This window comes from Pagrus major, chromosome 14 (genome assembly GCF_040436345.1).
Source record: "Pagrus major chromosome 14, Pma_NU_1.0".
NCBI lineage: Eukaryota > Metazoa > Chordata > Actinopteri > Spariformes > Sparidae > Pagrus > Pagrus major.
The window spans coordinates 25,622,852-25,646,064 of record NC_133228.1 but is presented as its reverse complement, the minus strand read 5'-3'; the positions used below and the strand labels follow the sequence as shown (position 1 = coordinate 25,646,064).

The window sequence follows — 23,213 nt, the reverse complement described above, 5'->3', positions numbered from 1 at the left end:
TAAAGTTTGTTTTAACTCAACAACTCTTAAAATCACTACATTTGTTAATGGAGTCTCGTGATGATGAGGTCAATGTGTCTTGGGGATCATTCACATCTGTACTTGGAGCTATCCACTTGTAATCAGATTACTCAGAACAGGTGTGAACAGGGCCTGTTGACTGTAACTTTACTGGAGGTTTCTAACAACAGACTCTGAATAACATAAAAAGGTCACCGTGGTTGAATGAATGTCCAACTTCCGCAAATAAAAACTGGTATTTAAATAATGATAAGAACAGCTTACACATTAATACATCAGTGATAAAGCTCCGGTAATATCATGGTATCAGTCGGCATTGTGGGTATATTTATAAATATATTATCACATAATGTTGCTGATACTTCTGTACTTTACATGCAGGAGTTATGAATCGAATAATCATTTAAGCTTCAGTTGTGTTTGTCAGTTTGTTCTTAAAGACAGAAAAAATAAAAATTCAGAGTGAAGGATCAGAAGAACACACACACACACACATACACATACACATACACACACACACACACACACACACACACACACACACACACACACACAGGATTAACAAACAGTCTGCTCAGCTCTATTAATATGAAACTGAACCCAGTGAATCAAACATCAGAGGTCAAACACTTCAAACCCTGCTGGCTTTCAAAGATTTTCACACAACGTCACAGCCTGAACACCTCCTGAACACCACATGAACACCACATGAACACCACATGAACACCTCCTGAACACCACCTGAACACCACATGAACACCTCCTGAACACCCTCCTGAACACCTCCTGAACACCCTCCTGAACACCCTCCTGAACACCACATGAACACCTCCTGAACACCCTCCAAACACCACCTGAACACCTCCTGAACACCACATGAACACCACCTGAACACCTCCTGAACACCTCCTGAACACCCTCCTAAACACCTCCAAACACCACCTGAACACCACCTGAACACCACCTGAACACCACATGAACACCACCTGAACACCCTCCTGAACACCACCTGAACACCCTCCTGAACACCACTTGAACACCCTCCTGAACACCTCCTGAACACCACATGAACACCACCTGAACACCCTCCTGAACACCTCCTGAACACCACCTGAACACCCTCCTGAACACCACCTGAACACCTCCTGAACACCACCTGAACACCCTCCTGAACACCACCTGAACACCACCTGAACACCCTCCTGAACACCTCCTGAACACCTCATGCATCACTGCGTGGGACCTGATGAAGCTCTGTGCATTTTGCTGACAGTCACACACTCTGATATTGACGATCCATTCAGACTCTTCAGGTAACAGATCAAACTTTATTGATCCGTCACACTTGACTTCCTGCCTCTCCGACTCTTAAATCACCGAACTGTCTTCTGCTCCGAAACTCGACTCCGGAGAAACTCATCAGCTCCAGTTTCCTGTTTCTGTCCCATAATCCCACACGGCTCCTCCTGCACATCACAGCAGCACCTGGCAGGTACGGTTACATCACCCCGTCGTCACGGCAACAAGCCACACACACACAGACACACACACAAAACAGGACGGGCTCCCAGGAAACGCCCGGTAACAGTCAGCGACAGCAAAACATCAATTTATTTATATCTCATGGAGAATTACAGAAAAAAAAAAATAATTGAAATTCTGTGAAATTAAAAGTTTGTTGAGCAGCTTTTCTATTATTTTTGACGTATCGGTTGTTTATTGGAGTCGTTTCATTCAGCTTAGTGTCAGCCTGCAGCTAGCTTAGCATTAGCCTGCAGCTAGCTTAGCATTAGCCCGTAGCATCACTTCCAGACTCTTCTTCTGTGTGATGAAGACGATCAGCTGACTCGTACCAGAGGAAACTCTGACGTGCCGTGTTTATTTTGTTCTTCAGAGATCCTTTATTGATTTGTTTGTGAAGAGGGTTCACTCTGGACAGATTAGAGGAACTGAACTGAATTTCTCTCTTCTGTAGTTTACTGAATCACTGAAGGCTGTTTGTTGTTGTATTTTTGGTGAATATTATCTGAACTCGTCTAAAAGCCTCCAGGACGAAGTCGAGCTGCGGTTGTAAAATACGATCTTTGTAACGAAGAGTTTGAAAATGTAAATGACAGAATCACGACACCACTTCTTGTAAATGAAGCGACTCTATTGGCCACTTTCATACTTTAGCAGCATTTTTCTGGTGGCTGATGCTAATTTCATCCAATAATCCCTTTCAGCACCACAATGGTATTTTCTCACATATGTATCACACCTCCTGTGATTTGAACACATCCTCGTACCAAAAAGAATAAATAGGTCGATCGCCCAAAACGACACCCATCACCGTCCCTTCGTCATATTTGGTTAAGTTTAGGAAAACATGTCGGTTTGGCTTGAATGTTACTTTTGTTACGAACAGACCTATTTTATGTACATACTAAAAAAAATCATTGTTAACTTTTGTTTTCAAACTGACCATGAGCTGGATGACTTCACCTGACTTCCTCCTTTGCTGCTGTAATAATTACTGCGGCCACAAGAGGTCACCACCTGACAATTAACACAAATCGGGGTCGTAATGAGCTGCTCTTTTTCTAAATTATCGTTTTCCAGAGGAGGACCGGCTGGGATTGGATATTTCACTAGTCCATCTCATGATTTAAATAAAATTCAGATTCATTTTTGAGCAGGATGTGATGAAGTCCTTCAACATGAACATCCAGCTGTGAACACACTCGCTAAAACTTCAGACAAATCACAAGAAAGCCGCTCGTCTCCTCTTCACTAAACACAACTTTGACTTGAAGTCCAGTGTTTTTCCCTCCAGATATTTTAGTTCAGTAAACTTCCTCCGTCAGCAGAGACTCTGAGAGCCGGGAAACATCCAGAAATAGAGTCTCTCAGGAGGACGGCAGCTGGAGGGACGTTTCCCATGAAGCCCAACAGATCCAGGACCAGCTGTGGACTTTAATCCTCCACTATCTGACCCACACAGGAAAAACCTCCTCAAATGGGCTGAAAGCAGTTAAGATTACACAACGCTCGGCTCAAAGGTCCTTCAAGTGTTCAGCATCAGCAAATGTGGTTTTCTAAGAGCCTGATGACCTTTGACCTCCAGGAAAAACAGCCATCAGGCGGCTAACAGCGAGCGAACACCACTGCAGGCATCACTGGTGCTGCAGAGGATATTTTATGATACTATATCATCACGTTTCACTTTATATCTCATACTACATCACACTGTGCTACATTAAGTTCATATGTTAGGTTTTATGTTATGTGCTTTATAACATTCCTGTATATACACGCAAGTACTTAATCATATATTTTTCGAGTGTTTGCTGGAATAATAGATTTGATCATAATTCTGCAGTATTGATTCAACCTCTGTAGTCTCATTGAGACACTTGTTAGCAACCGCTAAGCGTTTTTAACACATGAAGAGCTTTATAATTAAACTGTGCACATTTAATGATGGATTTAATGTTGGAGAACAAAGCGTGTAAATATGTTCAGCCTGTGGAAACCACACAGCTTATTCCAACAAACTCACAGACAGACGAGGGAACAGGATGCTAACATGCTAACATGCTAACTGATCTCTGGGTTTAGGACTACAGACTACAGCTGTGTGTGTGGACATGGTGATTAAGGCTCCGTACGCACGTACATGAGAATTTCTTAAAACGAAGCTTTTCCGACAGCAAACAGCATTTCAACAACGCTTTTTGAAAACTGTTTTTTCGGCTCGTCTTCCTTGTTTTTCAGGCTTCTGATTGGCCGACGTGGCCTCACGTTACAGGTGATATTGCCACCTGCTGCCCTGGCCTGGGCTTGACATACCGTTGGTGCGGATGGGAATGTTTTTGAAACCAGAAGAGGGAAAAAAATGCATTTTTAAAAATAGCAGTCGGCCTGAGACAAATATTAGAACAAGTACAGTCAGTAAGTTCAGGAGGTGACGTCACCTGACTCATCAACACCAGGGACAGACAACAACAAACTCCATGTATGATCATCAGTCCTTGTTCAGACCCAGGTTCTGTCCTGGTCCAGACTGACCAGGTGACCTCACCTGAGAGCTGCTCCCCTCTCCACACCGGCGACCTGCTGAGGTCACGGGAGGGGAACTGATGAGTTGACCTCTGTCCCTCAGGAACACATTAACTGTGACACTCACTATTCACACCGTTCAAAAACATTCACCTGAGTGTTTCCCCGCTGAAACCAGGTGAGGCTGAGCTGCTGGCTGAAGCCTGCGCGTCAGAGACCTTCCGGTCACCCCGGCGGGAACAATGAGGGGCCGTGATATCTGTCGGCCTGCAGCCTGACTCCATGCAGCCTGGCTCCATTCAGCCCGGCTCCATGCAGCCTGGCTCCATTCAGCCCGGCTCCATGCAGCCCGGCTCCATTCAGCCCGGCTCCATGCAGCCCGGCTCCATGCAGCCCGGCTCCATGCAGCCCGGCTCCACGCAGCCCGGCTCCATTCAGCCTGGCTCCATGCAGCCCGGCTCCATTCAGGCCGAGCCGAACAAAAGGGCTCCACTCAGCGGGCAGCCGCAGACACACACCGGGGACAGGCGCCTGCTGCCTCTCGCGCACCTGCTCGGTACATTTACGTTGTTTTCTTTTCTTTTCCACTGACGAACTGCAGAGCTGCCCTTCACCTGTGTTTGTCCCACTGCGCCAAACTCCATTTATAATTCTGTCGATTTAAGGAGAACTCCAGCCAGATTCTCAGTATTAATGTGTTACACCTTGACCTGGTTTGAGGATCCATTTAGTGACCCGTTTGTAACTTCGGCTTGAATGTGATCCACTTTAGACACTGAACAGCTTCAGCTTGGTAGACACCACCTGTCACCACACCGTGCGCACTGAGCACCGGGGAGAGGAGCGAGGTGGTCAAAGTTGAATCTCTGTGGATGTAATGGATTTGTGTGTGGAGGGTAGAAGCCGAAGAGGAGACGTGAGCCTGACACTTCGCTACATTATATTATTCCGTGTGTGTTTGCCTGTAATTACCAACGGAGTCATTTAATCTATATTTCCCTCCGCTGTCTGCTGCGGCTGCTCTCCGCTTACATGACCGGAGCGCCACCTCTCCCTCCGCGGAGCCGCCGGCGGGTCGAGCTGCTCGGTCCGGTTCTACATCTGCTGTTGGCCGTTAGGACGAGCCGGACCTACGTGTTGTGTTGGAGGTGAAGGTGTTCGGATGAGAGCAGCTGGATCTGATGAGGATCACCAGAGGATCATCACAGCAGCAGCAGCTTACCTGCAGCTGGCGCCGTCACACAAACATGGCACCAATCAGCGGCTCCTCCGCTCCACGCTGTTCACCGGGCCGAGCTGCGGACACACACCGGGCCGAGCTGCGGACACACACCGGGCCGTGCTGCGGACACACACCGGGCCGTGCTGCGGACACACACCGGGCCGAGCTGCGGACACACACCGGGCCGTGCTGCGGACACACACCGGGCCGAGCTGAACTACACTTGACTCTGAGTTGTCGGAGCAGCAGTCAACCTGCGGAGCCTCCGCGGCTGTGATCCCTCAGCACTGACTGACAGGCGGCCAGCTGCCTCTGGACACGCCCCTTTCCAACTCACACACTCAAATTCACTACACAACACTGACACACACACACACACACACAGACACAGAACAAACACTGACACCTGATTAATTATGACTTACCATATGTGTGTGTACACACACACACACACAGACACACACACCTCCATGATATAATTGTGATATAATTTGTGCAGATAAGTTAAAATATAAGAAGATAAAAAGTAAAAGTCATCTAATAAAATATCATATTTCTTTCTTTCTTCTCATGTTTTTATTTATCTCATGATTCTGACTTTATTATCCTGACTTATAAAGAGAATCTTTGTTTTCATCAAGTTGATTTTCACTTTTGTTCTTGTAGCAGAAATGTGCTTCTTTACTGTCGGTGTGGAAATAATCTGTTACATGTAAAAGTACTGCAGCCATCGTCTCAGCATGGACACGAACTTCAAGGATCAAAAGTTAACGACTCACCTCGTCCGACTTCAGAATAATAAATCGATATAGATTTATTATTCTGAAGTTATTGTTATATATATGTCTTACTGGAACTTTTCTTTCAAACTCATTTTGTTTCCGTGTCTGTTTTTATGTTTTTGCTGCATTTTTCAGTTAAATTCCACGTGGAGATTATTTCCTGTCAGTCAGGTGAACATCACTCAGATTAACAGCTGCAGTCAGACTGTGTTTGTGTGTGTGATGCAGGTGAAGCTCCTCAGCTGGATCTCTGACTCCTCCACTGACTCAACACAGTAAACACGAGCACCTTCCAGTCCACACTGAGGGAACACGAGCCCTGCTCCTGTGTAAACAGTCAGTGTAAAGGCGAGGACGCCCCCTGCTGGACGGTCAACTCACTTCTGAGGGGAAGTAACTGAGTACATTTACTCAAGTACTGTACTTCACTACACTCACTACTTCCACTACTTTTATCTGAGTTACTAGTTACTTTACAGATTACAGATTACATCAGCTTCATGTCCAGAGAAAACCTCTGATCTCCAGATGTGTTGACTTTGAATTTATTTTATTCATTTGTCTGTTTTTGTCTCCTGAAATGTTTCAATCATGTAAAACTTGTTTGTAAACAACATTATTATCATTATTATTGTTATTGTAGTGAATTATTAGCAGGTGAATCTGACAGAAACAGGTTACAGTGTGTTTATTTTAGCTGATGATGATTTTAGTTTAATGAGAAGATAAATAAATCGTACCTGAGACGTCAGCGGCTCAGCTCCACACTGTTCAGCTCCACACTGTTCAGCTCCACACTGTTCAGCTCCACACTGTTCAGCTCCACACTGTTCAGCTCCACACTGTTCAGCTCCACACTGTTCAGCTCCACACTGTTCAGCTCCACACTGTTCAGCTCAACACTGCTCAGCTCCACACTGTTCAGCTCAACACTGTTCAGCTCCACACTGTTCAGCTCCACACTGTTCAGCTCCACACTGTTCAGCTCCACACTGTTCAGCTCCACACTGTTCAGCTCCACACTGTTCAGCTCCACACTGTTCAGCTCCACACTGTTCAGCTCCACACTGTTCAGCTCAACACTGCTCAGCTCCACACTGTTCAGCTCAACACTGTTCAGCTCCACACTGTTCAGCTCCACACTGTTCAGCTCCACACTGTTCAGCTCCACACTGTTCAGATCAACACTGTTCAGCTCCACACTGTTCAGCTCCACACTGTTCAGCTCCACACTGTTCAGCTCCACACTGTTCAGATCAACACTGTTCAGCTCAACACTGTTCAGCTCAACACTGTTCAGCTCAACACTGTTCAGCTCAACACTGTTCAGCTCCACACTGTTCAGATCCACACTGTTCAGCTCAACACTGGACAGGTTACTTAAAACGAGGCTCTCTTCAGCTTTTGATGTCAAATGATTTCCAGATTTCAGCTAATTTCTAATCAGAAATCAAATAAAAACAGAAATTTCTTATTAGTTAATCAAAAAGATTATAATTTTCATAAGAAATAATAAATCAAAACTTAAATTATAACTAATTCCTTTTGCTCAGTTTACATTTTCTGTTAATTTGAACTGAGTGTAATTTTCATTAAAACAATAATTCAGCTGGATTCTGTGTGGCAGCTCTGTACTTCCACAGGTTAAATGTTTTCTTACATTGAAGTCTGTCAGAAGAATCATGAATATTATTAATCATATTATCAGATTATTGATCCCCACAGACAGTTAAAGGAACATGTGTCCAGCAGAGGGCGCCGTGGAGTCGACTGATGAGAGCAGCAGACGCTGAAGGAAACAAACTGACAATCATCATGTTTGTTTTACTGATTTATAACATTTTTAATCGATCATTCTTTAAACCACAGTAGTGCAACATGAACTGTGAGTCTGTGTGTCCGTCGCTGCTCAGTCCTGCGTCTGTGTCCTTCACCTGAGACGTTACCTGTCCACCTCACAGTGTTCATCGGACAGAAAATCATCCTCCTCGGAACAGACGCAGAGCAGACGGACCGCTGGAAGGCTCAGAGTCCGTCAGTCACAGTTTACTGCAACACACATCGACCCGATCCAACCCGACCCGACCCGACCCTGAGCTGAGCGCTGCAGGCGACACAGGTGAGCTCACCTGCAGCTCCTCGCGGTGTTCTCATTGGTTGATAGATACTTTGGCTGAATCCAAACGTCTGACTTTGTATGTTATTTCACCTCGTGTCTGAATGTCCCATCGTTCACCATTATTATCATTATTACCAATATCATCATCATCATCATCATCATCATCATCATTATTATTACTATTATTATTATTATTGATCTTCTGCACAGAAGTTCTGCAAACAAATCATAAAAACATAAAACTCCTTGTTGAGTCTCCACCAACAGGACGATGAATGACTGAGTGAATCCTCTGGTGAAGTTTGGATTCAGCCTGTTTCATTACCTCGAGTGTGCGTCGTCATGGAGACGCCTACTGTAGCAGGAAGTACCACAGAAGAAGTTTGGAGCCGTTACCAGGTGCGTCATCACCATAAAGTACGGAGGAAAATCTGCTGACATCAAATAGAAGAAGAGTTTTAATTTTCTGAACTTATTCAGCAGGTGATGCTCTGAAACTCTCTTCAAGGTTGCCAGGTCTGCCCCCTTCCTGCTACAGGAGGCGTGTCGTCCTCGCGTTGTGTTTCAATGACACACACACACTGCGGTGGCGTCGCGGCTGCTGCGGTGGCGTCGCGGCTGCTGCGGTGGCGTCGCGGCTGCTGCGGCGGCGGCGCGGCTGCTGCGGCCTCTTCACGTATCGGCCCAAATATAAGACGGAAACAGACTTTTTAAAGATGAGAACGTTTCTCTGTGGAGCTGCTCATCAGTTTGTTCTCTGACTGACAGAAACTGACTCGACTCTGATCCACTGACAGACTCACTGTTAGCATAGCAACATTAAGGCTAAAAACAACCCACAATGCATCACTCGCTCTCATACAGTCAGCTAGTAGTCGAATGCAAGACACTTCAAACTTTTTGAAAGATAAAACACCGTCTTATATTTGGGCCGACACGTTGAACGCTGTGTGGTCCGGCGTCGCTGCGGTGGCCGATGTGTGTTGCACGTTTCTCTCTGCGAGTCCAAGCAGCTTCAGACTCGTCCTGAGCGTCCTGAAACGTCTCAGGATCAGTTCTAGGATCAGTTTCAGGACACCTCGATGACCTCCATGCTGCCGGAGAAGCTCGACTGACTGCCCACCTTCCCCATCTCCTCTCTGGACCGGCTGTCCGTCATACCGTCTCCGAACTCCATCTGACAGCTGCGTCTCTTCAGCTGCTTCTCGAAGCTGCTCTCTTCGTGCCAGCTCCTCCTCGAGTCTCCGCGGTCGCCGGTCCTCTGCCGGCTGCGCCGCCGCACCGCCTCCAGGCCGTGGCCGCAGCTGTACGCCGTGAAGCTGCCGCCGCTCAGGATGGCCGAGGTGGAGTAGAAGCGGGTGGAGTCGGAGGAGAGGTACCAGCCACCGGCCAGAGAGGAGGAGGAGACGGTGACGGGGCCCAGCAGGATGTCCGAGTGCCAGCCTTTCAGGGCGCCGCTGGAGCCGGGTTTGGCCAGGTGCTGCTGGCTGCGCGAGAGGCCGAACAGGAAGCTTGTGGCGTTCTCCTCCATGCTGCCGCTCCGCTGCAGCTGCTGTGAACAGTTCGGAGCAGCAGGCGGAGGTTTGGTGAAGCCGCTGGAGGCCGGCGGTGAGACTCGCTCAGGCCCGTCGGCCTCCTCCTTGTCGGGGCTCTGCTCCGGGGTGGACTGCTCCGACACCTCCTCCACCGGGGAGAACTGGCACGGTTTACTGGTCGCCTCTTTGAAGGCAGACGGTTTGTAGAACTCGCCGGCGTCTCCTGAGGCACCGTGAGGGACGAACACGCGGTGCGTGGCGCTCCCGCCTGGCTCGCCGTACGACTTGATGTCCAGAGAGAAGGAGCGCTTCAGCCGGGCGTTGTCTTCGGGGACGTCGGCGAGCTGCAGGCCACTCAGAGCCTGAGCCAGCAGACGGTCCTCGGGGGCGTCGGCTAGGACACAGGGCAGGGTGAGGGGCTCCAGCGGGGCCAGGCCGAGGCCCCCGGGGGCCTCCTGACAGGCCGCGGGCTCCGGGTCCTCGGGCTGAGCCGGGACCTCACCACTGGACTTGAGTTTAGCTTCAGTATCGAGAGGACTTTTGATCTTCTTCTCAAAGTCCAGCAGCTGACCCAGGAAGTTAAAGTTCGGAGAGATGGTCGGACGCTTCTCCTTCACAAACCTGCGGAAACACACAGCGTCCATCGTTAGTGAGAGTCATGACGAGCGTCTGTAATCAACACTGACACACAGCACACATTAATTAGAGGGTTAACGAGGCTCTGGACTCATTAGGACGGAGGAATGTGCCCGACGGACATCAAACAGGAATCTGAACTCTGACAGGCTGAGTTCACATCAGTTCCATCAGATGTTTCAGCTCAACGTTTCACAGACTGTCAGAGGAGGAGTGATTATCAGGAGTCGGCTCATTCAGACGACGGTCAGAAACCATTAAAGTGCCGTGGAAGAAGAAGAAGAGGGCACGACGAGGTGACGCAAGAACAAGAGGGACACCATGACGTCAGCAACTGTCGGCTTCATGTGTTAAAGTGATGAAGGTCGTCTGCTTCACGTCTTCATTATGTTCGTTTTTATTGGACTCTGTCACATTTACTTTCTCCCTCAACGTCACGAGAAAACACCTACAGACTCAGTTTATCATCAGCAGGAAGGACAACACAGCCGTCTGCAGTGTCCGAGAACACGAACCACAGCTGTGTCAGTCCTGACAGTAAATCATCTGTGTGAACCTGAGCAGTCCTCACCTGTACGCCTCGTCCAGAGACATGTCCATCCTCTTCATGATGTAGGCGATGGCGATGGTGGCTGAGCGGGAGATTCCAGCCAGACAGTGAACCAGGACGCGAGCGTTGGAGGCTTTAGCTTTCTCTGAAACACACAACAGAGCGACGGTTCCAGTCTGACACTCAGAAAATGTTACTGTACAATATTAATGAGGTCATGATACAAACTCTTCCTATGTGTGAAGCTGGAGAGGTGGCAGGGTCCGCCACATGTAAACAAAGTAAAACAGTATAAACTGTGTTGTCCTTTAAGGTCAGTTTGTTGATTCAGTCGTGAAGACAAAGAGTTTGACTCCTCGTCTCATTAACATCTCTGCTCCTTCAGAGACGTGACTGCTGACCTATGAACTCCACCGATCGGTCCAACCAGGGCAGGATCTTCTCGCAGAAAGAGTCGTTCACCGGGACTCGGAGGAAGTGAGACTCTGGGATGAAGTCGGGCTTGGGACAGGTGTTACTGGCGTTCAGGACGTAGCCGATGTCGTTCTGCTGCATCAGATCCTGGGGACAGAAACACAGACCCGGTTCAAACCCGTCCACTGAGTTAAAACAAAGAATCATCTTCACCTGAATAATCTGACATCATCTGTAACAGTTTAATATGTAACAACGCCTCATCACATCCAGAGAGTGAGGAGACGCCCCGCTGTGAGCGGCCAGTACCTTGTTGAGGACGTCCCTCTGGCAGCCCAGGTACAGGTGAGCCAGGATGCGGGTCGGTCCGATGTTGGTGACGGGCAGGCAGGGCTGAGAGATACAGGAGGGGACCAGGGTGGACTTCCCCTCACACAGACCAGGAAACAGGTGGGAGAACTCTGAGAATCCACCTGAGACCAACAGACACACATCATCATGACACATCATGACACACACACACACACACACACACACACACACACACACACACACACACACACACAGACACACAGACACACACACACACACTTTCTCAGTACTTAGTGTACAGTTGGGTTCTGCTGTGGCTCAGAGGACAGATGTTGAACATGTGATCTATCAGCTGTCTGATCCAGATGTGCCGACAACAACAGGCAGTTCATCCTCGACGCTCGTTGCCAGGCAACAGGCGTGTTTCACTCTGATCACACTCATTATTTTACTGACTGATACAGCCCAGTTATTAAACATCTGATTTGTTGACCAGACTGGATATGGATCAGGTATATTAAACCTTTCATTCATTTCTATGTAATGTTAATTATCATCATTATACTTTTTTAATGCTTATATTTAATACAGAAGTCTGACTTTTTCATTTTCTGACGTGGCAGCAACATGATTGGTTGATCTTTGATGTTGATATGATCTTTATTACGGATGATTGGAAGCAGCTCCTGCAAATGTTTGTTTTGTTGTTTTTGTTTCGTTCCACTTGAACAAAGAATTTCTACCTTTCAGATATATGAAACAACATATTGATATTAAATATAAACATTTACTCTGTATCTGTACGTCTCATATTATTTTAGATTTTAGATCATAAAACTGAGCATTAAAAAGTTTATCTGCTCATCTGTATCACGTGGAAGATGATACGGGCCGAGCCGTGTGATGCTGACCGAGAGCCTGACGACACACCGGACCATCAACACGACTCTGAAGCTTCAAGGGCAACAAGTTGCATCACGGTGCTTTAAAGTCAGACACACAGAGAAACATCAGAGTTCAGATGTTTTTCCTCAGAATTCTTAGTTTAAAGTCCAAATTTAGAAAAAAGAAATCAGGCTGAGAAACTGAGAATTTTAAGTAGAAAGTCAGAATTTGTAGAAATGAGTCATCAATATGTATATCATAATATCAATATAAGTTATTTTAAGGTTGAAAAGTTGCATCATGTTGCCTCTTAAGTCAGAATTCTCAGTCTGAAGTCTGAATCCTAATAAAGATGTTGGAACATTTTTCTTTCTCACTGGCTCGACCCCTTTTTCCGTAGTTTCACCTTCTGAGGACACGTCTTCATTGTTCTCATGTTTCGCACTGAAGCGACTGCTCTGACGTTTACTGCTCCAGCTTCTTCAACGTGTCGTTAGGAGTCGACTTTGAAATGAAAACTTGCTGTTTCTCTACATTTTAAAGCTGCAACTGATAAATATTTTCACCATCAATGGATCAAAACATGGTTTAGTCGATAACACTGAAGAAGTTCAGTTTCTGATCAGGGTGAGCAGCTGACTCTCACACGAGTCCTGAACCATTAACGGACCGACTGTTGCAGCTGGAACGCAAAGATCCAAACCAACACGTCGGTCCGTCTGTGGCTCGTTGCTTAAAGCTTTAAAAAGTCCAGCTGCTCACTGGAGTGTTCATCACACAAACAGGAGGCAGCAGAGCAGTTGTTGGGGACTACTTCCAGTGGCGGATGAATCCACACCGGTGCTGTGGTGAAGCAGCAGGCCGGTGTGTGTTCACGGTTAATATTTGTTTCTCCTCTTCTGCAGACTGAATAATTAAAGTCCAGGTTTACAGCCTGGTTCTGATCCTTTAAAGCTTCCCGCCCTGTCAGTGTGTTATCTGGTTCCTGGTCATCTCTGCAGACACGCTGTTGTTGTGTAACTGTTAAACCTTTGACCGAGTGCTTTTAGGAAGTCTTTGTGTTTTTAAAGCTGGAGGGTGGAGTCGTCAGGCAGCATTACATCATGGTTACATAACGTCAGCCTCAGTGGAAAAGGAGGGAGGACGCCTGCAGCCCGGCCGCCTGCAGTCCGGCCGCCTGCAGCCCGGCCGCCTGCAGCCCGGCCGCCTGCAGCCCGGCCGCCTGCAGCCCGGCCGCTTGCAGCCCGGCCGCCTGCAGCCCGGCCGCCTGCAGCCCGGCCGCCTGCAGCCCGGCCGCCTGCAGCCCGGCCGCCTGCAGCCCGGCCGCCTGCAGCCCGGCCGCCTGCAGCCCGGCCGCCTGCAGCCCGGCCGCCTGTCGCTCAAACTAATGAACGGCTTTATCACAAGCGACCGGCCCAAACGGCCGCAGAACAAACAGAACGACGACGTGGAGGCTGTTTGGGTCCATCGCTTCTCACTTCTTATTAAACACCAGCTTTCTTCTATCGCCTCGGACTCGTCTCAGTCTCGCCGCTGTTTTGACTCGGACTCGTCTGTCTCACTGGCGCTGACTCAGGACCTGTCTGGGTCTCAGGGATCTTTCAGCTCTGACTGTTGACTAGGACTAGTCTGTCTCACAGGTGTCTAGACTCTGGGTGTCTGGGACTTTTGTCAGGGACTTGGACTGACCTGAGAGCAGGTGCACGGAGGGGAAGCTCCTCTCCAGCTTCACCAGCAGGACGCTGAGGAAAGACTCGGAGCTGAGAGCGGCCGGATCTGAAGAACTCTGATCGTACACGACGACCTCCTGATCGCCCTGCAGCTCCAACTACAACACAGACACAAGAGCAGTTACACTTCAGTACAACACAGCGGACATCACTCATTAGTTTTATTACATCACACAGGCTGATCTACCTTTCATCTTCTGCAGTGACGCTCAATCTACCTCTGAGGTGACCCACAGGACCGAGTTCTGCTTCTACAGTGTTTCACCTCTAACGTCTGACGAGTTCTGACGAGTTCTGTTGCTCTGCTCCAGTACAGTCGACACTATACTGACATTTTGATTTTGATGAACAGGAGAAGTATTGTGATGTGACTCATAAACAGGTGGAACGAGACTGTGTTGTTCTTCCTGACTGAAGTTTGAGGAGCTGAATTATTTTAGTTTTAATATCTAAAGATACAAGAAGACACCACAGGACTGTATGAAGGACGACATGGCAGCGCCGGGACGAAGGAAGCGCCAGGGTGAAGGATGAAGACAGTCAGATGAAGACAGTCAGATGAGGACAGTAGATGGAGACAGTAGATGGAGACAGTAGATGAGGACAGTCAGATGAGGACAGTAGATGGAGACAGTAGATGGAGACAGTAGATGGAGACAGTAGATGGAGACAGTCAGATGAGGACAGTCAGATGAGGACAATAGATGAGGACAGTAGATGAGGACAGTCAGATGAGGACAGTAGATGGAGACAGTAGATGGAGACAGTAGATGAGGACAGTAGATGGAGACAGTAGATGAGGACAGTCAGATGAGGACAGTAGATGGAGACAGTAGATGGAGACAGTAGATGGAGACAGTAGATGAGGACAGTCAGATGAGAACAGTCAGATGAGGACAGTAGATGAGGACAGTCAGATGAAGACAGTAGATGAAGACAGTAGATGGAGACAGTCAGATGAAGACAGTCAGATGAAGACAGTAGATGGAGACAGTAGATGGAGACAGTAGATGGAGACAGTAGATGAGGACAGTCAGATGGAGACAGTAGATGAGGACAGTAGATGAAGACAGTAGATGAGGACAGTCAGATGGAGACAGTAGATGAGGACAGTAGATGAGGACAGTAGATGAGGACAGTCAGATGAGGACAGTAGATGCAGGATGCAGCATCTGTCTCTGGCAGGCGTCCTCCCTCTCAGCTCAGACTGAAGCTCGGTGGTTTGGCTGCTCTACAAGTCGTCCTCGCTGGAGGAAACTCTGCTTTCTCTCCTTCGTGCACTCAGAATTAATTACAGCTCATAATCGGACGGAAAATGTTGCCTCAGTAATCAAACGAGCGGCCGAGCTTCCTCCAAGCTGTTATTTCAGTTTAACAGGACACCACAGAGGGAGGAGCGGCCTCGCAGCGCTGACTCTGTTCAGGATAAACAAGCTGCTGTGAGGTCAGACGCCTCCATCAGCGTCAGTCTGAAGGAACGATCCATATTCACGTCAACATCTACAGGATCCACTCGTCTCCACATGTTCACGTCCAGGCGTCGGACACGCAGCCGAACACGACGCAGCTTCCCTCCGCTGATCAGCGTCCTCGGATCTGATTTAAGTTATGAGCCATCAGTCCGTTTTTAGGGGAAAATACTAAAAAGTCTGTTCTTACCGTCCTTTACTGTTTTTATGTCTTTAACATTATTAACCCATTCATTCCTTTCACTGCTCTTAATTCCTTTGATGTGATGTCGTCTTTTATTGATTTCTATTTTTGCATCACTTTATTTTCCCTCTTTTTTCTGTGATTTTTATTCCTTTTTACTTGTAATGAGACGAGGCTCCTTGTGTTTCCTGCTTCTTGCTCGATTGTCAGCACACTTTGTAAACTCAAACAGCTTCTTAAATGTGAATATTTTCTGGTTTCTCCCTCTACAGAGTGAAACTCAGAGATCAGTTAGCATGTTAGCATGTTAGCACTGCCTGTTCCCTCATCTCAAAGTCTGTGAGTTTGTTGAATGTGTTTTCAGTTAAATGTGTGAAATAAGGTGTGTGGAAGATATTTATTTTGTTCTCCAACATAAACTCATCATTAAATGTCCACAGTTTAATTATGAAGCTCTTCATGTGTTAAAAACAGTTAGCGGTTGCTAACAAGTGTCTAAATGAGACTACAGAGGTTGTCGGGGACATTAAACGTCCTCACAGCGAACACGGAGACTCATCTGCTCACTAGTCCGTCTTTACAGGCCACTTTAGTTACACACTGTTCTGACTCTGACTTTACAACTCGTACATTGATCAGTTTATAGAAAACCTGGATAGTAATTGTGCAGTAAGACGCTCAGTGGTGGAGACGTTTAAGTCATGTGACCGTGATGTCGTCTGTTTGTAGCCTAGCATTAGCTTTTTACTGCTACACATTTAATTTACGCCTCAAACATCACACAGTTCATCTGTGGAGATTATCTGGTGAACACGTGTCAGAATCATCATGTGCAGCTGACACTCTGACTTATTTACAAATGTCATTGATTGTGTTTGTATCTTAGTGAAGTGAAACTGATGAGCCGGTCTCACAGCGTCGGGTTTGTTTTGTTGCCTTTGCTGGTTTCAGTCACGAGTTCTTTGTTTGTTTCACGTGTGAAAACCACAAGAACTTCTCCGTCAGCAGAGACTCGACTGGAACCAAGAAAACTTCAGTAACATGACAAAGGTTTTTTTTTACGTTTTGCTTCAGAGCTTTTATCAGCAGAAGGATGAAGTCGACTCTGTTCTGAACAGTTTAACCAAACAAGTTCATTATGTGGAGGATGATATTAAATGATCTGGACTCAGTTGTGGAGCCAGAAATGTAAAGTTCATCCTGAGGGTGCGGACACACCAAAGGTCAAAGGTCATTAGAGAATCAGTCTTTATCAACGGATTGAAAAGGACATTATTTACACCCTGAGTCACACAACACAGCAGGTGAGTGCTAAACAGGTGAGTGCTCAATCTATTCTATAACCATCATCGACACATTTATTAAACCTGGAACTAAACTCAACCTGAATGTAATCAAACAATAATGTTCACTACAAGAGGCTCAACAGGGTGTGTGGTGCGGTGGGTGTGTGGTGCAGTGGGTGTGTGGTGCGGCAGGTGTGTGGTGCGGCAGGTGTGTGGTGCGGCAGGTGTGTGGTGCGTCAGGTGTGTGGTGCGGCAGGTGTGTGGTGCGTCAGGTGTGTGGTGCGTCAGGTGTTTGGCGGACAGGTGACCCACCTTCTTCTTGGCCGAGTGCTGCAGCAGCTCAGCGATCTGGACCTTGTCCTGCTGCAGCCTCCTCTTCATCAGCTTGGAACAGTTCACGTTCACCGCCTCCAGGATGTGCGAGGCGTTGTAGTCCACGAAGGGCCGGCTGTCGATCAGCACCACCCGGTCCAGCCCGCCCTCCAGCAGAGCCACCAGGGCCTCGGCCCCGATGGTCCGCACCGCTCCGGGCCTCAGCGGCCCAGAACCAGACTTGGACCATGATCCTGGTCCCACAGGATGCTCCGACATGTCAAACTACTCCCCCTCCCTTCCCTCCCACCCCCCCACCCCCCTCCCTCCCTGCTCGTAGTCCTCCTCCCCCTCCTCCTCCTCCTCCTCCTGGGCGTCCCGGGCCGGCGGTCCAGCGCAGTGACGCAGCCTGGCGAGGAACCTCAGAGGATGAAGAGCTCCATTGTGTCGGTCGGGTATGATGTCATCCTGATGGCGCTTGGCAGAACGAGAGAGAAGCAGAGAGAGAGAGAGAGAGAGAGAGCGAGAGAGAGAGAGAGAGAGAGCGAGAGAGAGAGAGAGAGAGAGAGAGAGAGCGAGAGAGAGCTCTGAACTAACTGAGTCAGTGTGAGTGTGTGTGCCTCGTAGTTAAAGTGTGTGTTGCGTCTTTAGGCGGCGTGCAGGCCGGGGGGGCGGGGCTCATTCACACCACAGCGGGCTTCTCCTGATGACATCACTCTGCACGTTGATCCTGGTCTTCATGCTGAGTCGGGTTCAGACTCTGGAACAGAAAACAGACCTGTTAGATTTGACTTCATCACAAAGCGTCCACAGCGACACCTGTCAATCAACTCATCCTCGTCTCTACGGCTACTTTAAAGTCCGGATATCTCGTCACATCGATGTTCTTAAGGCGTCGCTGCGGGAAGATAATCTGTCTTTTTGTTTTTAAATCCGAAATATAATTCAATTCAACCTGTAACAATGGATCACTGAGGGAGGAGCAAGCTACAGATACGATGACATCAGAGATCTTATCATTTCCACTTGGGATACATTTATCGATACACTGGCACCAAATACTGCTAACGGCTTCCTTAGCCTGGAGCTAACAGCTTCCTTAGCCTGGAGCTAACAGCTTCCTTAGCCTGGAGCTAACAGCTTCCTTAGCCTGGAGCTAACAGCTTCCTTAGCCTGGAGCTAACAGCTTCCTTAGCCTGGAGCTAACGGCTTCCTTAGCCTGGAGCTAACAGCTTCCTTAGCCTGGAGCTAACGGCTTCCTTAGCCTGGAGCTAACAGCTTCCTTAGCCTGGAGCTAAGTGCAGTGTGAAAAGCTGTTGTTGGCAGCATCTCGTCAGTAACTCTCACCTGTAATCACATTTAATTACTGATTTTCCGGAGTCTGTTCTTTTACTAGACATTGAATGAAACGGAGGATTAGACGTGTTGTTTTCTGTTTCCAATGATTCTGATAATCAATGAATCAGAAACAGTTCTCTGCTGGTTTCTTTCCTCCTCTGCGACAGTCAACTGAAGATCTGAGGAGGAAACACTGATCAACAACTCGAGAAAACACTCAGTAGATTCACTCAGAGCAGAGCTGCCACGTTATTCAGCTGAATAATGTTTCAACTGAAAGTGAAACAGCTGCTGATAACGAGCAGCGTCTCCTCCACCGAACCTCAGCTCTCACTTCCTGTTCGACCGACTCAGAGACGCAGCAGGAAACTCCCTCATGTTGTAAAACCAGTATTTACAGAGCGAGAGGAAACTCCCCACACACACACACACACACACACACACACACACACACACACACACACACACACACACACACACACACACACACACACACACTGAGAGACACACACACACACACACTGAGAGACACACACACACACACACACACACACACACTGAGACACACACACACACACAGAGACACACACACACACACACACACTGAGACACACACACACACACACACACACACACACACACACACTGAGACACACACACACACACACACACACACACACACACACACACACTGAGACACACACACACACACACACACACACAGAGACACACACACACACACACACACACACTGAGAGACACACTGACACACACACACACACACACTCTCAAAACTGTGCTTAAGTACACTACTTGAGTAAATGTACTCAGTTACTTCATCATGGTGATGTAGTGGAGTAAAAGTATAAAGTGAAGTACTCCTGTATGATTTTGAGGTACCTGTACTTTCCTTAAAGGCCGTACTTGAGTAAATGTACTCAGTTACCTTTAATCATTGAGGTGGAAGTACACGCTGATAGAAAATGGAAATACTCAAGTGCTTGAGTAACTGTACTTAGTTACATTCCGTCACTGAGAACATGACAGGTTGGTTTTCGTCACGTTACAGGTCGTTTATTAAATACTCGTCGCTCCCCCCAGCTGGAGGTGACAGATTCAAAATGGCCGACCTGCAGAGAGATCCTGTTCACGTCGGTACGAAACAGAAAAGTCAGTCAGAGAAGTCGGACGGTGTTTATATCGAGGGTGAAGATGACGCGTAGAGGGGGAGGAGCTGATGACTGAACTTTACTGTTTTTGGTGAACTGTTCCTTTAAGGTTCTGCCACAGATCCACATGAGCACTCGCAGCAGAGTGGCAGGTTTGGTTCTGATCCGGCTGTGAAGAGACACTTTGAAGCAGCTGCAGCCCGAAGCTGCGTCTCCAACATCATGTTCCACTTCACACTATAAACCACAATACACGGGATTCAAGTACGTCTTTCTGAGCCGGGACATTCCTGTGACACACACACACACACACACACACACACACACACACACACACACACACACACACACACACACACACACACACACACACACACACACACACACACACACACACACGACGACGACGAGATGTTTCACAGGCTGACAACCTTCAACGTGATTCATAAAAACAGAAACGACCTCGCTTCAGCTTCAGCTTCTGCTTTCGTCTCTGAACTTCCTCCGACGTCGTCGACAGGACGAGGGAAACTTTCCACCCAGAAGATTTCAGGTGTTGAGCATCTCACCAGTATCTAGCAGCTTAAATGTTAATTTACATTCTATTATATATTATATTTATTCTTGTGACAGCGTTATAAGTTAAAAAACAGCACGTTGGTCCAACCGTGTGTGTGTGTGTGTGCGTGTGTGTGTGTGTGTGTCAAAGCACAAATATAAGTTCATTTAAAACAAGATATTGCTGGGTGGCTGGTTGATGGAGGACAGGATGTGTTAGAGGAGCTCCTGTGTATTTTAACACTGGGAGGATGTTTACACTGATATTCATTTATTAAACCGGGCGGCTGATAAAGTGCTGTTTGTTTATTAGTTACACATTTGTTGAGTTGAAAGAGAAAAGTGAGAAAGGTGTCGGGATCTTTACGTTTTACTTCTACGTGCCCCTTTTAGGACGCTGATGTTTGTTATTATGTTGTATATTTATAAATAAAGTCATTGGTTCACTCTCTTCAGTTCAGGAAAGTTGTCTTGTGACTTACAAATATATTAAAATGTAAACTTTCACTGACACAGCGTTGTTGTTTGTTAAACTTTTAAACATGAATGATGCATGTTGGGAGTCGACCGTGTGGCTTTTTCAGGGCCGATATCGATTATTAGACATCAAGGAGAATAAAACAGAGACCGATATTCATTTGCAGTAAAAATGAAACTCTTCGTGTCAAAATTTCGAACCAGCAGTGATGAAATAAACCATCAGAAAAGTAAAGAATAAAAGTAAAAGTACAATTACTCCTCTCCACCACATTTATTTGATACCTTTAGTTACTTTGCAGATTCAGAGTACTCGGTGTTTATAGGGTATAAACTGACGTGATGTGTGAGAGGACCAAACATTTTAAATCAGTTTCTCTCATCGGCAATCTGACAGAAAAACACTGATGATCAGGAAAAAATGTTGAATATCGGCGCTGATGATCGAGCCGTGCTGGTTATTGGTCGACTCCTGACAGATAAAAAAGCAGATGTGATGTGATGACGTGAAGTCGCCTCCAGCGAGTGATGAACTGCGTCAGTTTGAGTCGTAGCAGACGCCAAATGTTTCCACTTTACATCACGTTGGTTATTAACTGAACATATTTCCTTCATCAGCACTCTGAGGTCACAACACACCGACCACAGACAGACAGCTCACGGTTTAGGACAACAAACACCTAGAATGATCTTTTGTGCAGTGAATCATCTGATAATCGGTGAGTAGAGTTGTTTGGAAAGCCCCAGATACTGCAGAAAATGCAGGTATCGGTATCAGCGGGTACGTGAGTCTATACACCGAGCCGATACCACGTAATTTAGAAACAGGACCCTGCTACGCTCCGTTAGCTCCGTTAGCTCTGCTTAACGTTACCAACTGGAAATCAGTTCTTCTTCTCTGCTCTAAAAGCCAACACAGGAAGTCACACTGTGCTGCTACCCCTGGCAACTACTGTTTTTAGAGCAGCGAAGAAGAAGCTGATTCTACGCTTCATGTCCTCTCTCATGTCCCCACCAGAACAACAGCACATGTTCAGCGTGTCGGCTGCAGCTCGGAGGGGCAAACCGCCACATACTGAGTGGAAACTGAACTTGTTAAATCAACTAAAGTCATTTGGCTTTTTATTATCGCTTCTAATTATCGGCTAGAATTTCTTTATCTGCCGATAATGTTAATTTTCCTTCTATAGTTTGAAGACGCATCACGACTTCACTGAGGACGAACTGCAGCAGCAAAGATCACGACAACATGTCGAGTCTCTGGTTTAAAGTTTTAAAGGAATCGTTTATGACTTAGATTCATTTAAGTTGCTGTTGCACTACTGCTTTAAACTGTTGGCTGCACTTTGACTGTATTAGTTATTTCTCGGTTATGACGTTATGACTGATAATAAGAGAACGTTGTATGTCTTCTTTCTCTGCAAGGAACTAACAGCTGCTGTTATAAACGCGACCGGACAGAGGAAACGTTTGTAACTCATTTAACGGCGGTCGGTGTTTGTTGGACAGACGTGGAGGAAAGTCTTGACTTATCTTCAAACCCCAACAGAAATATTTGATTAATCTTATATTTTAAAACTGATCGTACGTTTGCTGAAGCGCAGACGTTCGTATGTCACGAGTCACAGAACAAACACTGGTGTTTCAGAGCAGCCAGGACGTTACACAACGTGAACGAACACGTCAGTCTGGAGACACAATCACCAAACCGAGCGCGTCTTTCCGAAACATGAGCGGCCATTTTAACAGCCAGCACCTCAGATCTCAACGTCCTGATCAGATAAAGCGAGCCGCCGGCTTCCTGATCACACCTGCGGCAGGTGTGTCTGGTGGTTCGACCTGTCGGCCCACTCTGACCGAAGGTTAATAACTCAGCGGTGACAGCGGCCAATCAGAGGACTTTAACCCCTCGCTGACATCAGAGACAGACAGGTTCCCCTCAGCTGAGCCAAAACCAACACGGATATAAAAATGATTTTGTACGACGCAGCTGTTCACTGACGCCTCACAGAGCTGCAGACCAGGAGAGTCACAGCGTCTTTAAAACAGTCTAATGGATAAAACACAACAAACTATAAAGTACAGTTTTAATAATACTGATCTTAAAGGAACAGTTCACCCAAAATTGAAAATCCAGTCACTATCTCCTCACCAACATTCAGATATTTATATA

At 47.2% G+C, this 23,213-nt stretch overlaps 2 protein-coding genes across 6 annotated transcripts in view; both read right to left on the bottom strand.

Annotated features, from left to right (window-relative positions):
* The window catches only part of eps8a (EGFR pathway substrate 8a, signaling adaptor), a 43,178-nt gene extending 37,650 nt beyond the window's left edge, over positions 1–5,528 (bottom strand). For 4 of the 5 annotated variants that reach the window (XM_073480778.1, XM_073480777.1, XM_073480779.1 and 1 more), the window contains exon 1: positions 5,285–5,528. The gene's annotated coding sequence lies outside the window, so the exon portion shown is untranslated. Of the gene's footprint in view, positions 1–5,034; positions 5,250–5,284 lie in introns of those variants that run through there. The other variant, XM_073480776.1, reaches the window with a different exon arrangement.
* A 2,356-nt stretch (positions 5,529–7,884) lies between these two features.
* dusp16 (dual specificity phosphatase 16) lies at positions 7,885–17,791 on the bottom strand. Its single transcript, XM_073480758.1, has 6 exons — positions 17,499–17,791; positions 14,207–14,345; positions 11,630–11,793; positions 11,308–11,467; positions 10,928–11,051; positions 7,885–10,341 (listed from the first exon to the last, which is right to left on the bottom strand). Exons 1-6 carry the CDS (start codon positions 17,775–17,777, stop codon positions 9,255–9,257), a joined length of 1,953 nt encoding a protein of 650 aa, XP_073336859.1. The 5' UTR covers positions 17,778–17,791; the 3' UTR covers positions 7,885–9,254.
* Positions 17,792–23,213: the final 5,422 nt, after the last annotated feature.

Excerpts from the sequence above, each read along its gene's own strand:
- dusp16 (XM_073480758.1), bottom strand. The coding sequence starts at position 17,777 with ATGTCGGAGCATCCTGTGGGACCAGGATCATGGTCCAAGTCTGGTTCT. Across the intron at positions 14,346-17,498 it reads AGCACTCGGCCAAGAAGAAG|TTGGAGCTGCAGGGCGATCA; the intron begins GTGGGTCACCTG and ends TCTGTGTTGTAG. Across the intron at positions 11,468-11,629 it reads AGAGGGACGTCCTCAACAAG|GATCTGATGCAGCAGAACGA; the intron begins GTACTGGCCGCT and ends TTCTGTCCCCAG.